We start from the raw sequence: 20,608 nt of genomic DNA, 5'->3' as shown, positions 1-20,608 counted from the left end.
CGCGGCTTCCCCCACCAGAATTCTGCGGAGTGCTGATGGAGGTCGGTGCGAGAGAGGCAGCTCTTCCTTACTTTTTTTCACTTGGGGTCATATTTTTCTAGTTCAATACCTGACAAAATATTAGAAATACATCTACAAATGTAATTTATAAAGTTTTGTCATGGTTGGGCTGGAAAAATCTGACCCTATGAGTGGGAGCTCGTGGCTAACTATTCAGTCATGATGCTAACTGTGTCTTTTTGTTTTTCAGCTGAGGGGAAACTCGCAGGCAGTGACATTTTGAAGATTTGTCTTTTTTTTTTCATCATTCTAGGTGGGTTCTGGTCATAAAAACATATGTATATATATATATATATATAAAAATGTTGTCTAAATGTTATAACTGTTAACTGCAATGGCAGTTATCTGTTATTTTTCTGTTTGTTTTGTTGAACTTAGCTTGGAATGAGAATGTTTTGATTTTCAGAAATTGTAAACTGTTCAATTTAAAGTATACGATCACACACACACAAAAAAATTAAATAAAAGAATTCTGCGGAGTGCTGGTGGAGCTGAGGGGCCACTCGCAGGCAGTGACATTTTGAAGATTTGTCTTTTTTTCCCATCATTCTAGAGAACGTTACACCTGCAACGAGTTGAAAAGGAAAAACAAAAATGCATTTTTGGGAATTGCTCACTCTGGCGCAATCAAAGCAATTTGTTCTTCTGCTGTAAAACAGACATTTTTGTAATGAGGTGTATTCCCTTCATTTAAATATATGCGTTAGAAGGTGTGCACTCCCCTTGTAGGGCTGTTTAAAGTTAATTTTATTACCTTCTTTGATACCTGTTAAAATCCAAAAGCAAAAATATGGAGAGAACAAAAGTCATCCTCCACCAGTATTCCTGTACCAGTCTCCTCCTTTTTACAATCCAGACCAGAATTTATAACCTGCAGCTCAACCTGGTGGTTTTCTGCCTCAGATATTCAACAAGAAACTGATTTCTGTTATAAACACACTGACACAGAAATATGGTGCCAGATGATAACTGTGAGTTTGGATCTAAAAACTGCAGAATTATCTTCTTTCAGAAAAAAAAACTCTTTTAGAATACCTGAAATATTTCACTTCTAAAACTTTTAGTTTCCTAATCCTGTTCTATTTTAGTAATCTAAGATGCAAGCAAATTAGTATGGTTAGACACTAACTAGTTCAGAACATGCTGTTAATACTTCAAAGAAATGTCGTAGTACATTTGATTATATTTCTAGAAGAATTGTTTTCTAAAGGTTTTAGTGTTTTACTGAATTCCTAAACAAACACCAAAGAATTTGACTCAAGCAGACCCCCTCTGCCTGTAGACCCCCTCTGCCTGTAGGACCCCTCTGTCTGTAGACCCCCTCTACCTGTAGGACCCCTCTACCTGTAGGACCCCTCTGCCTGTAGACCCCCTCTGTCTGTAGACCCCTCTGTCTGTAGACCCCTCTGCCTGTAGACCCCTCTGCCTGTAGACCCTCCTTAATGATTTAGAGAGTCAGCAGTTGTTTTTGTTTGGATTTTTATCTAAGTCTACCTAACTTAGAATCTACTCAACATATTCATGCTACATCTAATATTTCATATGCACAAAGGTTAACTGTTTCTAAAATTAGTCCAACCAAACTTATACTCCCAACAGTGTCCAAGAGCTTTCAGGGGCCACTTTTATTTCTAAAGATTTTTCTGTTTTTGTCTTTTTTATAATGTTCTAAAAAGACAATATTTTAATAAAGTGAAGAAGTCAAATGTTTGTAGAAAAGGTTGAGTTGTGCCCTCAGGCTCGCTCTGTTTTCCACAGAGAAGTGACAGTGCAGGTGCGGTTCCGCTGCAGGAGTGAAGTCAGACCTCTCAGCCAGCCGATCAAGAAAGCAGATGACAAGCTGAGCAGAGGTTTCTGTTGGATCGGTGGAAACGCTAGAGGCTTCAGATCATGCGGGAGAAAATTCCCAGCGTTGTGGCGCTTTCTGCGTTATTCACGCTGACGTGGTTCGCTGTGTTTCTACTCCACAGTGAAGACACTGCTGTTGTTTTCCCCTCCGCCTCACACCTTCCACCCAGGCCCAGAAAGGAAACAGGAGTGTTTTGGGAAGGTGATGCATCGTTTTCAGAACCTGACGACTCCTGGAAAACAGCAGCGACTTCTGCAAAACCAGTCCAGCCTCTGGATCCGTGTCCCGACTCGCCTCCATCTCTGGTGGGTCCATTTCTGGTGGAGTTTCAAACCAAGTGCAGCCTGGACTTGGTCAGGACGCAGGTGGGAGCTGAGCTGCAGCAGGGAGGTCGGTTCAAACCCCCGGGCTGCACCGCCAGGCAGAAGGTGAGGCAAACTTTCACCAGAAGCTCTGTGAAATAAATACATGCAGTCAGAGAGTTTAGACTCAAGATTTGAAGCATCTCAGGGATCCAGGTTTCAGTGGAAAATACAGAATGATAAATAATTTATGGTTTGTACTATACTGTGTTTTTCATTCTTGCTCCACAGCAAAGGGAATAAATCAAATGTTTCTCAGCTGTTTCTGATTGTTGCAACAAACACTGAACATTATATACTTGAGCTAATTATGGACAATCAGTTCATATATGACATGTTTTTATCCATTTTATTGGAGGATCAGGTGAAAGAGGAGAGGCTGCTGCCTCAGCAGCATCTGAATGGGAAAATAATCAAATTGGTTAAACTAAATGGAAAATAAATACTTTATAGTATAAACCATAGGGAGAAAATAGCAATATAAATGATTTTATCATTATATATTATTTTTCCCTGCCTTCCCTCACTGATATATCATTTAATTTGAATCTGCCCTTGTGAAAAAGCAAAATATTGAGTATATAAATGTTAGCATGCTTGATGCTAATCATCATATAGTACCAGTTAGTTAAGGGTTAGTTAACTTGCAGTGACTTATTGTGGAACAACTGATGTGGAAGCCAAGTTAATGTAAAACAATATTCAGTTACTGTCATGTTTGTGTTTTTCTGTGGGTTTATTTTGAGTTTCTGTGTCTCCATGTTGTCCTGTTGTGTCTCGTTCCCTGATTACCTCCAGTACATTTAGTGGCCCTGTGTTTTTTGGTCCTTGTTGTAAGTCGTCTCCACGCTGTGTCCATTCATGCATCCTGATCTCTACCTGGACTCCAGCGTTGTGCACATGCGTGACATTTAAACAGCAACAGGGTCCATAATGTCTGACTGGCTCTTCACCTGCATCCCTCCACTAGGTGGCGGTCATCGTCCCGTTCGGAAACCGTCATGAACACCTGGCCCACTGGCTCTACTACGTCCATCCGGTCCTGATGCGTCAGCTGGACTACGGTGTGTACGTCATCAACCAGGACGGAGACGGAGCGTTCAACCGGCCAAGCTCATGAACATCGGATTTATTGAAGCACTGAAAGAATACGATTACGACTGTTTTGTATTTTCGGATGTAGACCTGGTGCCAATAGATGATAGAAACCTGTACAGATGTTCTGACCGTCCCAGACATTTATCTGTGGCTATAGATAAATTTAACTACATATTAAACTCAAAAGCAGCTTTTGGTGGCGTCTCCCTGCTGACAGAGGAGCAGTTCCTGAAAGTCAACGGTTTCTCAAACACTTTCTGGGGCTGGGGTGGTGAGGACGATGACCTGTACAACAGAATCATCATTAGAGGATTGTCCATAAATCGGCCGGACGCTCAGATTGCAAGATACAAAATGATCAAACATAAAAGAGACTTGCACAATGAGGTGAATCCAGAAAACGCTGTAAAAACACAAAAATCAGCAGAGAATATTGACACTGATGGACTAAATTCACTGAACTTTACTGTCAACAAGATTTCGAAGGATGTCTTGTTCACTTTAATCACTGTGGATGTTCAGCCTTCACAGGATCTTACTTGAAATGGTGGAGGTTATGGCTTTGCTCTGCAGAACTATGGCTTTATTATCTTGGAAAATAACAACCATTAAATGAAAGTTTAAGATAGCACAAGTTAAATGGATGAACTTTGGTTACCAGAAAGCACAGATACCAACCGATTTTCCCAGCCAACAAGAAACTTTTTGCTTTGCTGGAATCAGCCAGTTACACACATATTTATGCATAAATAAGACACTATTTATATTGTGGTCAGATTCTGTCTGACTGATAAAGAGTAAAGCCAATGTTTTTTTTAAATGTTTTGTAGATCATTAGTAAAGAATGTAGGTAGAACAGCTGAACAGTAGTATGTGAATAAGGAGATAATTTAAATGCACAAATAATATCTTGATATTTGGGCATGTTTTTGCTGTTGCACTGTTTTTATTCCACCATTACACAACTTTTTGAAAAAATGGCAGCAGGTTCCAAAACTTTTTTTTCCAGTTTCAAAATAATCATTTTCAAATCTTTGTTTTTCTTTTGAGCAAACTTTATGGCAGAGATTTAGTTCCACATACATGTAGGAATTCCTCCACTGTTGTCATTTTGATATTTTCCTAAATTAAGAAGATAATTTCAAGCTAAATTCCTTCCAGCTATGAAAATTCAATAAAAGCACATAAAACATAATGACGATGATTCTTGGCAACATTTTTGCTCCCAACTAGTTAAGGGCTGGTTAGAAATTAGCTCCCATTTGCTTTAATGTCTGGACTTTGGATTGGTTACATTTCACTTCCTGTACTGAATAACAGAGCAGAACATTGACATCACAGTTCACAACTGCTTCTGTTTGCTGATTGGCCCGTTCAAAAATCGGCCAGAGGAATCCAAGTGAAGGGGAGAAATCCCAGACTGTGCCGGAAGTTTCCTAAAGATTTCATTCATTCTGGGGACAATTATTTTGCCTGCTGGATAAAGTAATAAATAACAAACTGATTAAACTGCTTGTCTTAGAAGGCTGAATTTAATGCTACAAGATAAACACAGACCTGGTTGTTTTTGCTGACCTGCAGATTTAATAAATTATTTAAACGGCGTCTCATCTGCAGTTGAAACCCTCGAAAAAAGAATGTAACCAGTTTTAGTTAACTTCAGTTATTTTAGCTAATGATAGATAGATAGATAGATAGATAGATAGATAGATAGATAGATAGATAGATAGATAGATAGATAGATAGATAGATAGATAGATAGATAGATAGATAGATAGATAGATAGATAGATAGATAGATAGATAGATAGATAGATTACATTTATTGTCATTGAACAGGATTCAACAAAATTTCCATTGCAACTCCCCTAGATAGAGATAGATAGAAGATAGATAGAACATAGAAAAAATAAAAAAACAATGCAAAAACAATATAACAAATAAATAAAAAATATATAAAAAACACACTAAAGAAGAAGCAGCAGGTCCAATTATGGCAAAGTGCAGATGATGTGACAAAGTGCAGAACCATATGGCTGTGTGTGGGGGGGGTGTATGTGAGGTTATGATATGTGTGGGAGGGGGCGGCAGGTCAGCTCTGACGACTGTGGGGAAGAAACTGTTTCTGTTTGTTGTAGTCCGGATATTCCTGAACTGCTTGCCTGATGGCAGCGGCACAAACAGTCTGTGGCCCGGGTGGCAGGAATCCATGGCTATGGATCCAGCTCTCTTCTTGACCCGGCCCATGTAAATAGAGTCCGGGTCTGGGAGGGGGCATCCCACAATGCCTTGTGCTGTTCTCACCACCCGTGTCAGTTGTTCCCTCTCCAGTGCTGTGCAGCCACCATTCCACACAGAGGATGCTCTCAATCGTCGCCCTGTGAAAGAGCAGCCGTGAGGAAAGTTATATTCCTTGTTATATTTAGTATATTGGTATTGGCAGAAAACTGTAATCGGTGCACATAGACAATTAAAGTTTTAATTTTTATACAGAAAGAAAATTTGATCCAAGGGATTTTTTTCTTGACATTAATTTATTGACTGCATTTACATACAAATATAAACAATAAAAACAAACAAGAAACATATAAAAAGTTCAGTATAAGTTCAGAAAAAAAGATATTAATTCATGTGTTTTATTGAGTCTAAAGTGAATTAATGTTTAGAATGAGCTTTGAGTTCATAAGTGTCGCTCCTCTCCCGTCCTGGTGGAGGCGCTGTGGTCAGAGCGACAGGTTGACGTCGCTCTTCAGCTTCCCGCTGCTCAGGCTGTGGATCATGGCGATCATGGCCGAGTGCTTGTTCAGCTCGTCTTCTTTCTGCTTTAACTTGCTCTCCAGTTGGCTCTTCTGCAGCTCCAGAGACGACGCCTGCCAGAGGTCAAAGGTCAGAGGAAGACTGAGTATCATTAAGCTGCAGTTTAGTTTTCTAAACTGCAGCTTAATGAAGCAAATATTGAATAATAAGAGATCAGCTATTTGTAATCATTAGCATAGCATCAATACCCTTTATCATTTGGCCAATAATAAAATCACAAACTCCTCAAGTACTTAACAAGTTCCAGCAAATGGATGAAAGTCTTCAGTCAGAGGACCCTTCAGAGTTGTTGGAACGCTAACTGCTACTGGAAATTCTTCCTTCTATCCACTGATTAATGTAGAGCAATGGAGCCCACAGTGGAGCCATAGTGGGGCCACAGTGGAGCCCATAGTGGGCCCACAGTGGGGCCATAGTGGGGCCACAGTGGAGCCATAGTGGGGCCATAGTGGGGCCACAGTGGAGCCCATAGTGGGGCCACGGTGGAGCCACAGTGGAGCCCATAGTGGGGCCATAGTGGGGCCACAGTGGAGCCATAGTGGGGCCATAGTGGGGCCATAGTGGGGCCACAGTGAAGCCACAGTGGGGCCACAGTGGGGCCACAGTGGAGCCACAGTGGGGCCACAGTGGAGCCATAGTGGGGCCACAGTGGGGCCACAGTGGAGCCATAGTGGGCCATAGTGGGGCCATAGTGGAGCCACAGTGGAGCCATAGTGGGGCCACAGTGGAGCCATAGTGGGGCCATAGTGGGGCCATAGTGGGGCCATAGTGGGGCCACAGTGGAGCCCATAGTGGGGCCATAGTGGAGCCCATAGTGGGGCCATAGTGGGGCCATAGTGGGGCCACAGTGGGGCCACAGTGGAGCCATAGTGGGGCCACAGTGGGCCCACAGTGGGGCCACAGTGGAGCCATAGTGGGGCCATAGTGGGGCCACAGTGGGCCCACAGTGGGCCCACAGTGGGCCCACAGTGGGGCCATAGTGGGGCCACAGTGGAGCCATAGTGGGGCCATAGTGGGGCCATAGTGGAGCCACAGTGAAGCCATAGTGGGGCCATAGTGGGGCCATAGTGGGGCCACAGTGAAGCCACAGTGGGGCCACAGTGGAGCCATAGTGGGGCCACGGTGGAGCCCATAGAGGAGCCCACAGTGGGTCCTGGGGGCCCGGTATCCTGCATGTTTTCGTTCTCTCCCTGGTTTAACGGACTTGGACTGAGAAGAACATTGACCACCAGAGACAGAACTAAAACCAGCGGGGCCCCGGCCCTCGAGGACCCACTGTGGGCACCACTGGTATAGAGAAATGAACTTTCTGATACTTTTGTGATTTTGTGCAGAAACTCTGGTTTACTGGAAGCGGCCATTTTAGGAGGCCTTCTTTAGCAGATTTGTGAAAATGAACCCAAAACAAACAAGAAGCGTGCTTGTTGTGTCCCACTGCTAACAGCTAGCCACAGCTAGCCACTGACCTTGATGCTAACGTCCTCCTGGCTTGCTCCGTTTTGTTCAGCTCCTTCCTGAGAACGTCCACCGTCTCCTCCAGCTCTCTCCTCTCCTGGTCCTTTTCCCTCAGCGTCTCCTCTTTGGACCGCAGGTTTGCATGCAGACCTAAAACAAATCAGCAGAAACATTTGCAAACTAGTAACTACAGTGGAGCCTGTCGCAGTAATCAATGAATTGCATAATTGATAAAGACAAGCCCAATAACTTCCATTTTAAAGATTTGTCGTTGAATGTTCATCAGAGTTTAAAGTTTATTGACCTTTGACAATGTGTTGACATTTTCATGTCTTTATTACTGTTACAATAGGAGAAAATTGTCTCAAACAACATTATTGTTAATCACATTGTGTTATGATGACAGGTTTAGCTCAGAGGTCGGATCGCTGCCAAACTGACCTGCAACGTCGCTGTTCTTCTTCTCTACTTCCAGCTGGAGGGATTTGACCTCCGCCTCTCTCTCCTGCAGCTCTGATGTGATTCTGAAACAAACGGAGACCAAACCAAACTTTCACTTTGTTCAAATTCAGACAATAAAAAGCAGCTGAAAAGCTCCGGCTGTCGGCTCCTGCCTGTCTTTGTGCAGCTGCAGAGCTTCGTGGTTCTTCCTCAGCGTGTCGCTCTGTTTGCTCAGAGAAATGTGGGCCGCCTGCAGCTCCTTCAGCAAACGCTCCGTTTCATTAAACCTGCACAGGTGAAAACATCACAGGAAAAAATCAGCAGATTTAATACGGCAAAAACTTTCAATCTTACCAAGTGGATTTGGTCTAATTATTAGAGCAAATAAGAGAAAACTAGCTTACAAGTAACTTTTCAGCAAAACAGTTTGTTTAAAGTCAACAATTACTTTTTATACCTTCATGTAAAAAAGGTATTAGATCTATTGGCAGATTATTTCACTTATAACAAGACATTTTTTACATGTTTTAAGTGAAATAATTTCCAATGGAATAAGTTTTTTCTCATCAATATTAATAAATTATTGACTTTAAACAAATTCCTGTTTATGGCTGAAAGCTGGTGATTAGCAGAGCATCCAAAAAATATCTGTACAAAAAAAAATGACTAAATTAGAGTAAAAGAGTATTTGGTAAAAAGTAACAGATCAAATTATCAATCATTAATATTCAAAAATTACATCATCAGATTAACCAAAATATCAAGCTAAGTGGAAATTTTGGTATTTTAAAGAATCAAAATCACAATAATTTATACCACTGACACAAAAATAACAGATCATTTTTCCAAATCAGTTTCTTTAATTAAAACTTTTACAAAACCTGCAGCTGTGAGTCTGTAACTGGTGAATTTTTGGTTGTTTGTGTTTCATTCAATCCAGAAATTTTACTCAAGAAGAAATATTTTACAATGAAATTACTCCAGCAAAAGTGAAAAGTTATTCAAGCAAATGAAACTAGTTGCAACCCAACTCAGACTACAAGTTAGTTTTGTCTTAAAGTACAGTAGCATATTTGCAGTAGAAACCAGGTTTTGTTTTTGCCTCTGACCTGTTGAGCAGAGCATTGTAAGCTCCTTTCAGAGTCTGGTGCTCCTCAGAGTCCCTCTGCAGCCGAGCGTTGTGCTGCAGCAGCTCCTCCATGTCGGCTCTGGAGCGCTCCACCTCCAGAACCTGGTTCCCCAGCTCGCCCTGCAGATCCTCCCGCCGGCGCTCCGCGTCCTTCAGCAGGCAGGCCAGCTTCCGCGCCTGCAGGAGGGAAACCAGCGGGAGAGAAACGGCAGATCTGGAGGATTTCAAGGTTCAACCGACGAGACGACGTTTATAACGCTCGTAAAATAATTTTAGTCTGTTATAGGAGAAGAGTTTATATTTTCACCATCTTATTAATTCATTTATAAATGTCATGGTTTAAAACTTAATAATTATTTAGAAAGATAAATATTTAGTTTGCTCACCAAATATGTAGTTTGAAGCTAAATATTGAGTTTGTACACAAAATATTTAATTTCAAGCTAAATATTTTACTTACCAACAACATATTAATTTGCTAATTATATCCTTAGTTTGAAGAAAAATAATTGGCTAATAACTAGCTAATTAGTTCATGTTTGGTAACAGCTAAACATTAACATGACAAACTAAATATGTAGCTGTTAATTAAATTTGTGGTTCCCAAGCTAAATATTTAGCATTCTAACTAGATAAATATTTACTTTCTAAACTAACTATTTAGTTTGGAGCTCTGTATTACACTTGATAACTAAATGTTTACTTTATTGGTAAGTATTTAGCTTGTTAACTATGTATCTGGTTTATAGCTACATATTTCTTGAAACTGTAACACATTACTGAAAAGTTAAATCCCTAGGTAAATAACTCAAGTTATTGCTGTAAATCATTGATGGGTTATCAAACAGAACCAGCTGGAGTTCATATTGTCTAAAACGGATCAGTTTGATGACTCAGCAGGTTTTCAAACTGTGAAGCATTTATTTATTTTCTAACTCAAAAACATAAAGGCTCAATATCTCAACTAGATCCCAAGAATCATCATTTCCTGTATTTGTGTGAGAAGCTGAGTTAAAGAGTTACAGATTATTTTGTTATGTGGAGAATCTGAGGTGTTTCTCTTCACTGATGTTCATAATCAGAATGATTTAGTTTACCTGGATGTTCGTTATGAATCGGAATGATTTAGTTTACCTGGATGTTCGTTATGAATCAGAATGATTTAGTTCACCTGGATGTTCGTTATGAATCAGAATGATTTAGTTCACCTGGATGTTCGATATGAATCAGAATGATTTAGTTTACCTGGATGTTCGTTATGAATCAGAATGATTTAGTTTACCTGGATGTTCCATATGAATCAGAATGATTTAGTTTACCTGGATGTTCCATATGAATCAGAATGATTTAGTTTACCTGGATGTTCCATATGAATCAGAATGATTTAGTTTACCTGGATGTTCCATATGAATCAGAATGATTTAGTTTACCTGGATGTTCGTTATGAATCAGAATGATTTAGTTCACCTGGATGTTCGATATGAATCACAATGATTTAGTTTACCTGGATGTTCGTTATGAATCAGAATGATTTAGTTTACCTGGATGTTCCATATGAATCAGAATGATTTAGTTCACCTGGATGTTTGTTATGAATCAGAATGATTTAGTTTACCTGGATGTTCCATATGAATCAGAATGATTTAGTTTACCTGGATGTTTGTTATGAATCAGAATGATTTAGTTTACCTGGATGTTCGTTATGAATCAGAATGATTTAGTTTACCTGGATGTTCGTTATGAATCAGAATGATTTAGTTCACCTGGATGTTCGTTATGAATCAGAATGATTTAGTTTACCTGGATGTTCGTTATGAATCACAATGATTTAGTTTACCTCTGCCTCAGCTTGAGCTCTCTGCAGTCGGTACTGAGCGATCAGCCGGTCGGCCTGAGAGAGAGCCAGAGCTTTGGCCTCCAGCAGGTCCTGCAGGCGGCTCTCCTTGGACTGAAACAAACAAACAGCAGGAGATCAGCTGGAAGATGAACTGAACAGGAGATTTAAAGCAGCTGATCGGATATTTTAACATAAATTCTGATGTTTTGTTAAACTTACAGCAAACCCAGCCAGTTTCTGCTCATAAACATCGATGATCTCAGACAGAGGTGAGTCTTTCGTCAGTTCCTGCAGCTGCAAAATAGAATAAAATCACAGCAAATAAATTGTACACTGCAAAAACACAAAATCTTACCAAGTATTTTTGGTGTAGCAAACACCTTGAAATATGATAAAACTGACTTGAAAGTAACTTTTCAGCAAGAAATAACAGCTTGTGTTAAGTCAGTAATTCCTTAATATTGATGAAAACGTGCCAGCTCCAATGGCAGATTATTCTGAGTAACTGAAGTGAAATAATTCATTAATCACAAGAAGTTTAGCAGCTTTAGAAATATTTGACTTCAAACTACCTGTAACTGAATGGTTACTTGTGTGTTAGTTGTCTTATTTCAACTGTACTAAGATATTTACTCTAGAAACTAAACTAAACTAAACTAAAGGAATATTGATGTCGGATATCGGTCCAAATTTTCATAATTAATTCATTTTATCCCATTTTTAAAAAGAAACTTGGACATTAATGTTTTTGACAGTTGAAGATTTGAGCTGCGCCTTGCATTTGCTCTCCCCTTCACTCTAATACCCCTAAATAAAACCCAGAGAAACCGATTCCCTCCGAAGCTGGAAGAGAAACCAGAAAGCACCTGCAGAATCAGATGCAACTCCGACAGCCGAGCAAAAGTCTGCACTGCACTGTTCATGATTTTATTTGTTAAAACATGAAAATCAGAACATTTTTCTCCATTTTGTCACATAAAATCCCAAGCAGATAAAAGGTCTTTGCTGTGCAAACGGCTCCAGAGTTTTTACCTCCATGCCGGTCTGCAGCTTCTCCACCAGATTGCTCACGCTCTTGTTGCTGCTGGAGGCATCCATCACGCTGGTGTTCATGCAGGGAGGCGGGACTTCCTGCACGGCGAGGCGCTTCGCCGACAGCTCCGCCTCCCTCTGGCGGTATGCGTTGTTGGCGGCGATGCTTTCCCCCAGGCTGGCAGGACAAACACAGACTCAGTCAGCAGCAGGACAGGAAGCCGGACGGCAGGGAACATTTTCTGTCATTTCTTTTCTAAAAATAAGAACTGATTAAAATCAAACCTGGTAAATAAGAAATCTGAGGTTTCACTGTTTATACCAAACAGGCGTTATTGTCATGTTTCTTATTAATCACACACACACTGTCAAAATAAGCAACAGATCAATTCATCGAATGATAAATTAAAGTGAACGCAATAATTTCCATTTGTTTGATTTATTATTTTTCGCTCTTCTAAAAACTAGACGATAAAAATTTTTAGTCTGGTGTTTTGGTCTCAACTAAACATTTTTTTGAAGGACAACTTTGCTTGGAGAAACTTTATAATTCATTTTGTTTGTTTGTTTTGTTTGCGTGTATTTAAACATCTTTCAGTTCCAGCATTTAAAGATTCCTGATCTTTGGAAATGTGTTCTTGTCGTTACAAATATCATTGATTATTGCAATAACTTCTGGAACAACCGATCGTCCAGTAAAGTGAATTATTGTGACTGGTCTGCTCACAGCAGTGCTGGGAAGTCTGGAAGGGGCGTGGCTTCCAGCAGCAGGGCGAGTCCGGTCTGCACGCGCTCCCTGTGGTGTGAGGTCAGAGCCAGAGACAGGGGGGTCACCGTCCTCTGGTCCTGCAGGGTTTAATGAGAGACGCTGAAGATTTAACCAGGAAGTGCCGGGGGCTCATGGGAATCGTAGTTCACCTGCAGCATCCTGTAGAAGCTCGTCTCCATGTCCTTCACCTGCTGCCTCAGGCGGCTCATCAGCTCCAGAACCTTCAGCAGAGCTTCTGCACACAACTGGCTGGAAGGAAAACCACAACGTCACAATTTCTGCTCCACAACGGATCAATATTCCACAACGGATCAATATTCCACAACGGATCAATATTCCACAACGGATCAATTTAAATTATTTACAGCTTTAATTCGCCAACTGACGCAGTGATTAGAAAATAATGTAATTGTATAATAAATCCCTCCCTATAAAGGTTTATGTTGACTCACCTGAAGTTGCTACCGGAGACGGGAGGCAGGCAAGTCAGGGGGCCGTTGCTATGGCAACAGGAGAGGAGAGTTTCTACCTGCGAGAGGCAGAGCTGAGCGCTCACCTGAGAGGACACCAGAGATCTGGTGTGATCCTGGCAGCAGAGGGGTGGAGCCGGTGAAGGAAACATTCCTCTCCATTTAGCTCCAGGTTGGTTGGTTTTAGTTCGTTGTTTAAGCTTCATAGATCAATAACTCAGAGCTCAATATTTTGTTTTGAACCTGCTTGCAAACTAAATCGTTAGACTGGAGTTGAATATTTACTTTGCTAAATAGACGTCTATGTTGCTAATTAAATATTTAATTTAACTTGCAGCCTCAATATTTAGCTTACTGACTAAAAGTTTAGTTTGGTAAGTAATTTTTGAGTTCCAGTTAAATATTTTGTAAACTAAATATTGAGCTTTCTTAGTAAATATGTAGTTTAAAACTGACATTTATAAATTATTGAACAGATAACAAGGTGAAGTTGAACCCAATATTTTTCTGTCATCTTTAGATATTTAGTTCCGCAGAAAAGGACATTAATTTAAAACATGCAGAATTTTAAGGCTTTAAATGCCCCAGGTAGCATCACAGCGCTAACAGAGACATGCATGCAGGCCTGTGGGTGAGGATATTGAGCAGCAGGGTGCAGACGTGTGTGATGCGGTGGCAGTGTTTGCTGAGGTGAGCGTCTCCCTTTGCAGGATCCAGGCCCTTCAGAAGCCCCAATGCGACCGGAAGCAACATCTCCACGAAGCTGAGCGTGGATTCAGACACGCTCTCCGCTCCCAGCGACTCCTGGATGCACAGAAACGCCCATCAGGACAGAAGAAGATAGGCCAACTCAAAGGTGCACACCCATAAAGACAAAAAAAATCTATATTGTGCATCAACAACATTCAGATTTCAGGTCATTTACTGAGGAAGACAGCAGTGGAGTAAAATAAGAGCTTCAGACAAACTGTAGGCTGTTAGTGACTAAAAGATGCCTATGCAAAAAACCACTTTAAAAAAGCTGCCTGACTTTCTTTGTTACTTATATGAATTATTGTCATTTTGGTTCTTAAAATACCAAATTTCCCACTTAGCTTTATGTTTTGGTCCATCTGATGGTGTAATTTTAAATCTTAATTGATTGATGATCATTTAAGTACTTTTTACTTGAGTGATTTTTTGGACAGCTACTTTATACTTTTACTTGAATATAAATAAGTTGAAGTATCTCTACTCTTACTCTGCCCTCTGCTGGTGAAACTGGAAAATGTAATTTAACATCAGAAACACAAATAATCATCAGAACTGAAATGTTTCCTCTGAGTGAAATCAGATTAATGAAGTCCTGATACCTCCAGCAGCTCCGTCAGCAGCTGCAGCGTCTGCAGCGAGCATTTCTCGGCGCCCTCCACAGGCGAGCTGAGCCACTGCACCAGAGCCAGCCCACACTCGGCTTTCCGGCCCCCGTTCGCCTCGCCCGCCTGTCTGTGGCCGGCCGCTCTGAGTTTGGCGCTGACTGGCCGGAAGACGACGTCGCAGAGCTGCGAGCGCAGAGCAGCGACGCTGCACATGGACAGGAGGAGCTGCAGCACCTGCAGCGACACACAGGCTGCGTTACAGGGGCTGCATCATGTTTTCCAGACACATGGAGCCGTTTTATAGCACAATCAAGTAAATATTTTAACGTAAGTCATTATAAAAATTGTGAAAGTTGGGCCTCTGTCTCTTTAAGAAGGCCCAACTTAAAGAAGCAGTTTTCTGGAACAAATTTCCAGAAAACTGTAAAACTGTTGAATCACTGAGTGCCTTTAAATCAAGTTGCTTTTGAAACATAATGAATGAAACTGTGACTTCTATGAATTTGCATTTTTTTTCTGACGTAAACTGAAATGAATTGTTGTTGAAATGTGCTATTTAAATAAATTGATTGATTAATTGAGGCTTTCTGGACTCAGGGTGTCTGTCCGTCTCACCGTGGCTGCAGAGTCGGCGTCTTTCAGGTGCAGCAGCCCCAGAACCTGAGAAACGCAGGCTGAGAAGTGCTGATACCTGGAAGCAGAGAGGCGTGGTCAGACAGAGAGGCGTGGTCAGACAGAGTGGAGGTGGAGCGTCTGGGCGTGAAGAGATCAACTCCACCTGCTCAGGTAATCGACTACTTTGGGGCTCTTCAGCAGGTCGATCAGGAGGTCGACGGCGTACTTCCTGGTCAGCGTGCCGCTGCCGTTCACGATGATGTTGAACACCAGCTGGAAAGTCTGATGGATGTTCTTTGCCTCAAAAAGCTGCAGATAAAAAAAGGTGTGAACAACCAGAAGCTTTTTATGACGCAGACAAGAAACAAAAAGAGGAAGCAGAACTAAAAAGACAGAGAGGCGATTTCCACACTTTCAGACGGAACAGCATTTAACCAGAAACAAGTTACAGCTGCACCATTTAGCATAAACAAAACATAAAGGATCCAAAAACACCTTAAAATGAGTAAAAATCAGAAAGGTTTCTGCTGACCTTCTCGCCAACCTTCTCATTCAGAGTCAGGCTGGCCAGGATGGACAGCGTGAAGATCACCACCGTCAGGCTGTTGTGAGCCAGGAAGTTGATCAGAGTTCGGTACAGCTGCCTCACGTTCTCCTTCGCGGGAAAAAAAGTGTCAAAAATGCAGGTTTTACACACAGGAGGAAATACTTTTATTTGATGACTCTGCAGCTATGCAGAACATTTAGACACAGCAGTAGCTTCACAAGTTCACTGAAATATGCAAAAACAAATTGAATTTGTTCAGTCAGAACAATTAGGAATAAAACAGCCCATTTAAAATGAATAATAAAGAAACAAACAGGTTGATTACGTTGGTCAAACATGTAAAAATAAACTTCAACAAACTTCTCTCATGCTTCAGAAAGTGAAACCAGGAATAAAAATATATAATGTAAGATAAATAATAAAGTTTGATGCTCTAATATCGTCACCAAATTGTTTTCAGGGTCGATGCAGATATTAATATCGGATTGATGCGTCTTGAATCTTTATCGTCTGTTTAAGTGTCGATCAGTTCAGTTTTCTCTGTTTCCTGTTAAGTCTTATGAACTATTACAGCTGCATCATTTATCATCTGCACAATTTGTTGATTTTCTCTTTCAACCAAAAACTGGATGATAAAACTTTTCTGTTTTGGCCTCAACTAAACATTTTGTTAAAAGATCATTTCGTTTCCAGAGATTTCATTTTATTTGCTGTTTCTGTTGTTTTGTTTATTTATTTTTGGATATTTAAAATGTCTTCCAGTTCCAGTGACAAATGTTTGTCAGAAAGTAAAGTTTATTAATCTTTTAGAATGTCTTTTTGCATCATTTTACCAATTATATCAGTTGAAAATGGTCTCAGAACAGCAATATTATTGTTTATCGCAATAACTTCAAAGACAATGTATTGTCCAGAAAAAAGTGTGATTGTGAAAGGCCTTTGTGTGCAGTTAAGTGGTTAAATAAAAACATTTTATCGTGGTCGTGTTCAAAGGTCAGAACCACTGCTGACCCAAATGACTCAAAGTTCCCAGAATACTGTTGATAAAATATTCTGTGGTCTGACACAACAGAAAAAGAGGAACTTTCAAGAAGCAGAATCAGGTGTTAAATCTAAAAATATTTCAATTTTGACAATTAAATCTACACCTTTTAATCTGTGGTGTGAAGTTCTACGCCAGCAGTTCTCAGTTTCTGATATTTTTAGTCCGGAAACCTGAGCGGCGCTGAAAGCTCACCATGGACTTGATGTGGCTCTGCACTGACGGGTTGTCCCGGCACAGATTGGCCAGCAGGCCGAGGCACGGCATGACCACGTCCTCGTTCTGCGACTGGCTGAGGGGAAACGGTGATGATGAGATTGGCAGATTATTGCTCATGTTCATGATCAGATTACGGCTCTTACATGTTGGTCAGGAGAAAACTGATGAGCTCGCGGATGTAGTTTGAGAACTGGAAGGTGCGAGTGTTGTAGGTCAGTTTCTGCAGCACCTGGAGACACTGAGACACAAAATTCAAATCATTAAAATCACAACATATGGAGAGGGACAGCAGAACAGAGACACTCTGACTCTGCCTTTAAATAAACACAATAAATAAAATCAGAACTTGATGCACGTGAACTTAACAGGTTTGGAATATTTCAGATCATTTTGGTGAAGTGTTCGGGTCAAAGTGCGGGCCCGGCTGACACGCGTCTTTGCCTCTGCAGTTTGACTGCAGAGCAGAGCTCAACGTGCTAACATGCTAATTTAAAGAAGTAGAACAGGTGAAACATAAGAAATCACCACTTTAACACCTGGCTTCTGCAGAACTGACTGAGAGCCCATCTTGATTTGCAAAGAGAATAAGTTCAGTTTACGCTAAACCTGCTTTATGATGAAATCTAAAGGTGTAAAAACCAAAATATGAGTGAAAATAAAAACTAAATCAAGTAATTTCCTCGTTCGTATGTTAATACTATCAGAAGAAATGTATTTTAAAAGTTCTCCATGTTGCTGCTGTTTGTCTCTACCTGCAGCACCAGAGGATCCCCAGGTGTGTTGCCATAGTGATGGATGACAGCAGCCAGCGTGCTGGTCAGGTTGTAGCTGCTGTGAAGAACTTCCCGACTGGCGTCATCGTTCCCTGAGAGAGGAGAATAAAACGCAGCGATGCAGAAAGAGGGCAGGAATCCGACCCGAACCGACCCGACCGCGGCAGAACTCACCCAGCTGGGCCAGCAGGGAGATGATGCCGCTGGTCAGAACCGGGCTGGTGCTCGGGTTTCCTGCCAGCTCCACCAGTCCACTCACACACTCTGTGGGTAAAAACTGACCCGAGGACAGCAGGCCGTCACACTTCAGGGCGGAAAGCTCCTGAAACAAAACCAGCAGCACAGAAATCACAACCTGTCAGGCCTGAAGGTTTTCAGACCTGACAGAAAACTTTCTGTCAGGCCTTTTAAAACCAACATGGTGAAATGATCTGTTTATAACAACACAAACAGACTCCGGATTTGAAACTGAGCTGAGCTGAAGATCAAGTCCATTTGAAAACCTGGAGCTCAAAGGAAACAAGCAAAAAGCTGCCCTCTAGTAATACAAAATAACCAGCAGGACAGAAATATTAAAAACTATAATAACCTTTAAAATAACAGCTGGAACTGGTTCATCTGGTTCATCCCAAGTAGAGATTTTTTTTAATTGATCCAGAGCAGCAATGATGAAAGATGTGTTCAAATTAAAGATGTCAATGTCTGAATAACCTTGACAATGAGATAAAATGATTAGGATGAAGCAATATGGCGTTGATTAAGCTGATGTTTTGCTGTTCATCTGTTGTGTGTCTGAAATAGTCTTCTAAGCTGAATTTTATGTTTATGTGAATATGGGGAAAATATTATAAGTTCATATTTCTTTCTGCTCCTGATTCATGATTTTCTTTAGTTATGTTACTTGAAGTATTTCATATTTATTATTTAGTGCAGAGAATGCAATAAAACAAATGAAATGAATCTGATTATGTAGTTGTTTTTCTGCTCTAGTCATTAGTGTCAGACTAAACTTCCCTGTCAGTACAATCTCTACTGTAAAGCTACAAACACAAGTTTGGACTGAAAACCTCCAAATGTTTGCTAGAAAACTATCAGATACTTTTATTTTAAATGTGAATGACTTGATGAGAGGAAAATGAATAAACAATTCCGATTTAAATTTGACATTAAGCGCCGTCAATATGTGGGATGCTGACAGGAAGCTGAATAATGATGCGCTTTAAAAGTGTGTTAAAGACCTAGTGAGGAAACCTGGTTACTAAACTGCTTTTTAACCTCTGACCAATTCATTTGCTCACCAGATGAATCACTCAGCAAATGTCAGGTTTGTGGTTTTAAATGCGTCATGGTTACATTTCTTTATCTGACAAATACCGGATGTTTTAAAATCAGTGTTTGTGCTTTAAAATCCACTTTATATAACATTTAAACACATAAACAAACATTTTATGAGTTTTCCTCTGAAGTTCCAGTTATTTTTGTCTAAGAAGCGAGACGTTTGTTAATTCAAACCAAAAAATACTTTATTCAACCTAAATAAAAATTAAATGTTGTCACAACTCGTATCATCCAAGTTTCCTCAAACGTTCATGGCGAGGCTGTGGTCAGGAAGAATCTTCTGTAGCAGTCAGTCTTGCACAGAGTTGGATAGTAATTAGTTACAGTTACTCAAATACATTTACTCGAGTAACTTTATTGAAAAAATTTACTTTTAGGAATATTTTACTATGCTGTACTTTTTACTGAGTAATTTTATTATGAAGTATCTCTACTACTACTTGAGTAAAATGTCTGGATTTTCATTCCACTGAATAAAAATCAAACATGTTTTAACCCAAAATTCTGAATAATTTTGTTTTCCCTGATTTAATATTTTGCTAATTAAATAAATTATTGTCATTTTGGTTCTTAAAATACCAAAAATTTAACATAATTTTATATTTTGGTATTTGTGATGATGTAATTTGCAAATATTAAATGATTGATAATTATATCAGCTGCAGTGCTTGAATAAACTTTTTATCAAATACTTTTTACTCTTGCTTCAGTAGCTTCTAAAATATGTCGAAGTGTTACTGTAATTGGAGAACACCATTTAGAGTACAACTCCAGAACTATAAAGCTATCAAACGTGTGTGTGTGTGTGTCTGTGTGTGTGTGACAGTCCAAAACAATCCCCCTGAGCGCTCACCTCCACCTGTTTCTGCAGCTGCGCAGTGTGCTGAACGGTCCTGCTGTCTCTGTACTGCTGGATGGCCACCAGCAGAGACTTTAAACACGTCGCTATGTCCATCCTGAAGGAGGAAAAACCGCCAGTTATAACGATTTAACAACCAAATTCTGCTACTCGTTTCAACGAGCGTCCATCTTTGATCCCTAAAGCTGCTAACAAGAATTTGTGGATTACCCTACATTTTCACAACATAAGAAGAAACGAGGAGTGTAGTTAAATAAGGACTATATTTTATGTGTTTCTGTGTCACAGTAAATCTTTGTTTGCTTGTTTCTGAGTACCTGGGTTATTTTTTTCTGTCTTCGGGAAACATCAACAGTCTCCCCGGCAGTAACGTCCTCGCGCTTCTGTTTCGAACGGGGAAGGAAGGAACCATGTCGGGAAGACGGGGGAGACCGAGCGCTCTCATTTTCACTTAAAAGTCCAGTTTTACTTCTATTTACTATCAATGTCAATTTGATTAAAACAGTATGATTTTACATCAATATTCTAATTATTATAAT

General features: G+C 40.4%; 1 protein-coding gene and 1 pseudogene across 1 annotated transcript; one reads left to right on the top strand and one right to left on the bottom strand.

Moving 5' to 3' along the window:
- On the top strand, window positions 1-4,343 carry LOC129378973 (beta-1,4-galactosyltransferase 2-like; annotated as a pseudogene).
- A 1,553-nt stretch (window positions 4,344-5,896) lies between these two features.
- LOC129378972 (protein CIP2A homolog) lies at window positions 5,897-20,455 on the bottom strand. Its single transcript, XM_055059483.1, is given in 23 exon segments — window positions 5,897-6,238; window positions 7,652-7,668; window positions 7,671-7,790; window positions 8,082-8,164; window positions 8,255-8,368; window positions 9,191-9,387; window positions 11,048-11,158; window positions 11,267-11,341; window positions 12,080-12,257; window positions 12,807-12,925; window positions 12,998-13,097; window positions 13,301-13,448; window positions 13,960-14,122; window positions 14,671-14,910; window positions 15,292-15,367; window positions 15,455-15,600; window positions 15,824-15,946; window positions 17,076-17,172; window positions 17,243-17,337; window positions 17,852-17,964; window positions 18,047-18,194; window positions 20,064-20,166; window positions 20,387-20,455. Coding segments are annotated over 22 exon segments (2,712 nt in total). The 5' UTR covers window position 20,166; window positions 20,387-20,455; the 3' UTR covers window positions 5,897-6,091.
- Between the last annotated feature and the right edge of the window lie 153 nt (window positions 20,456-20,608).

The sequence above is a fragment of the Poeciliopsis prolifica genome, unplaced genomic scaffold, assembly GCF_027474105.1.
Source record: "Poeciliopsis prolifica strain line A6 unplaced genomic scaffold, Auburn_PproV2 SCAFFOLD054, whole genome shotgun sequence".
Taxonomy (NCBI): domain Eukaryota; kingdom Metazoa; phylum Chordata; class Actinopteri; order Cyprinodontiformes; family Poeciliidae; genus Poeciliopsis; species Poeciliopsis prolifica.
This window is presented reverse-complemented; position numbering and strand designations above follow the sequence as displayed.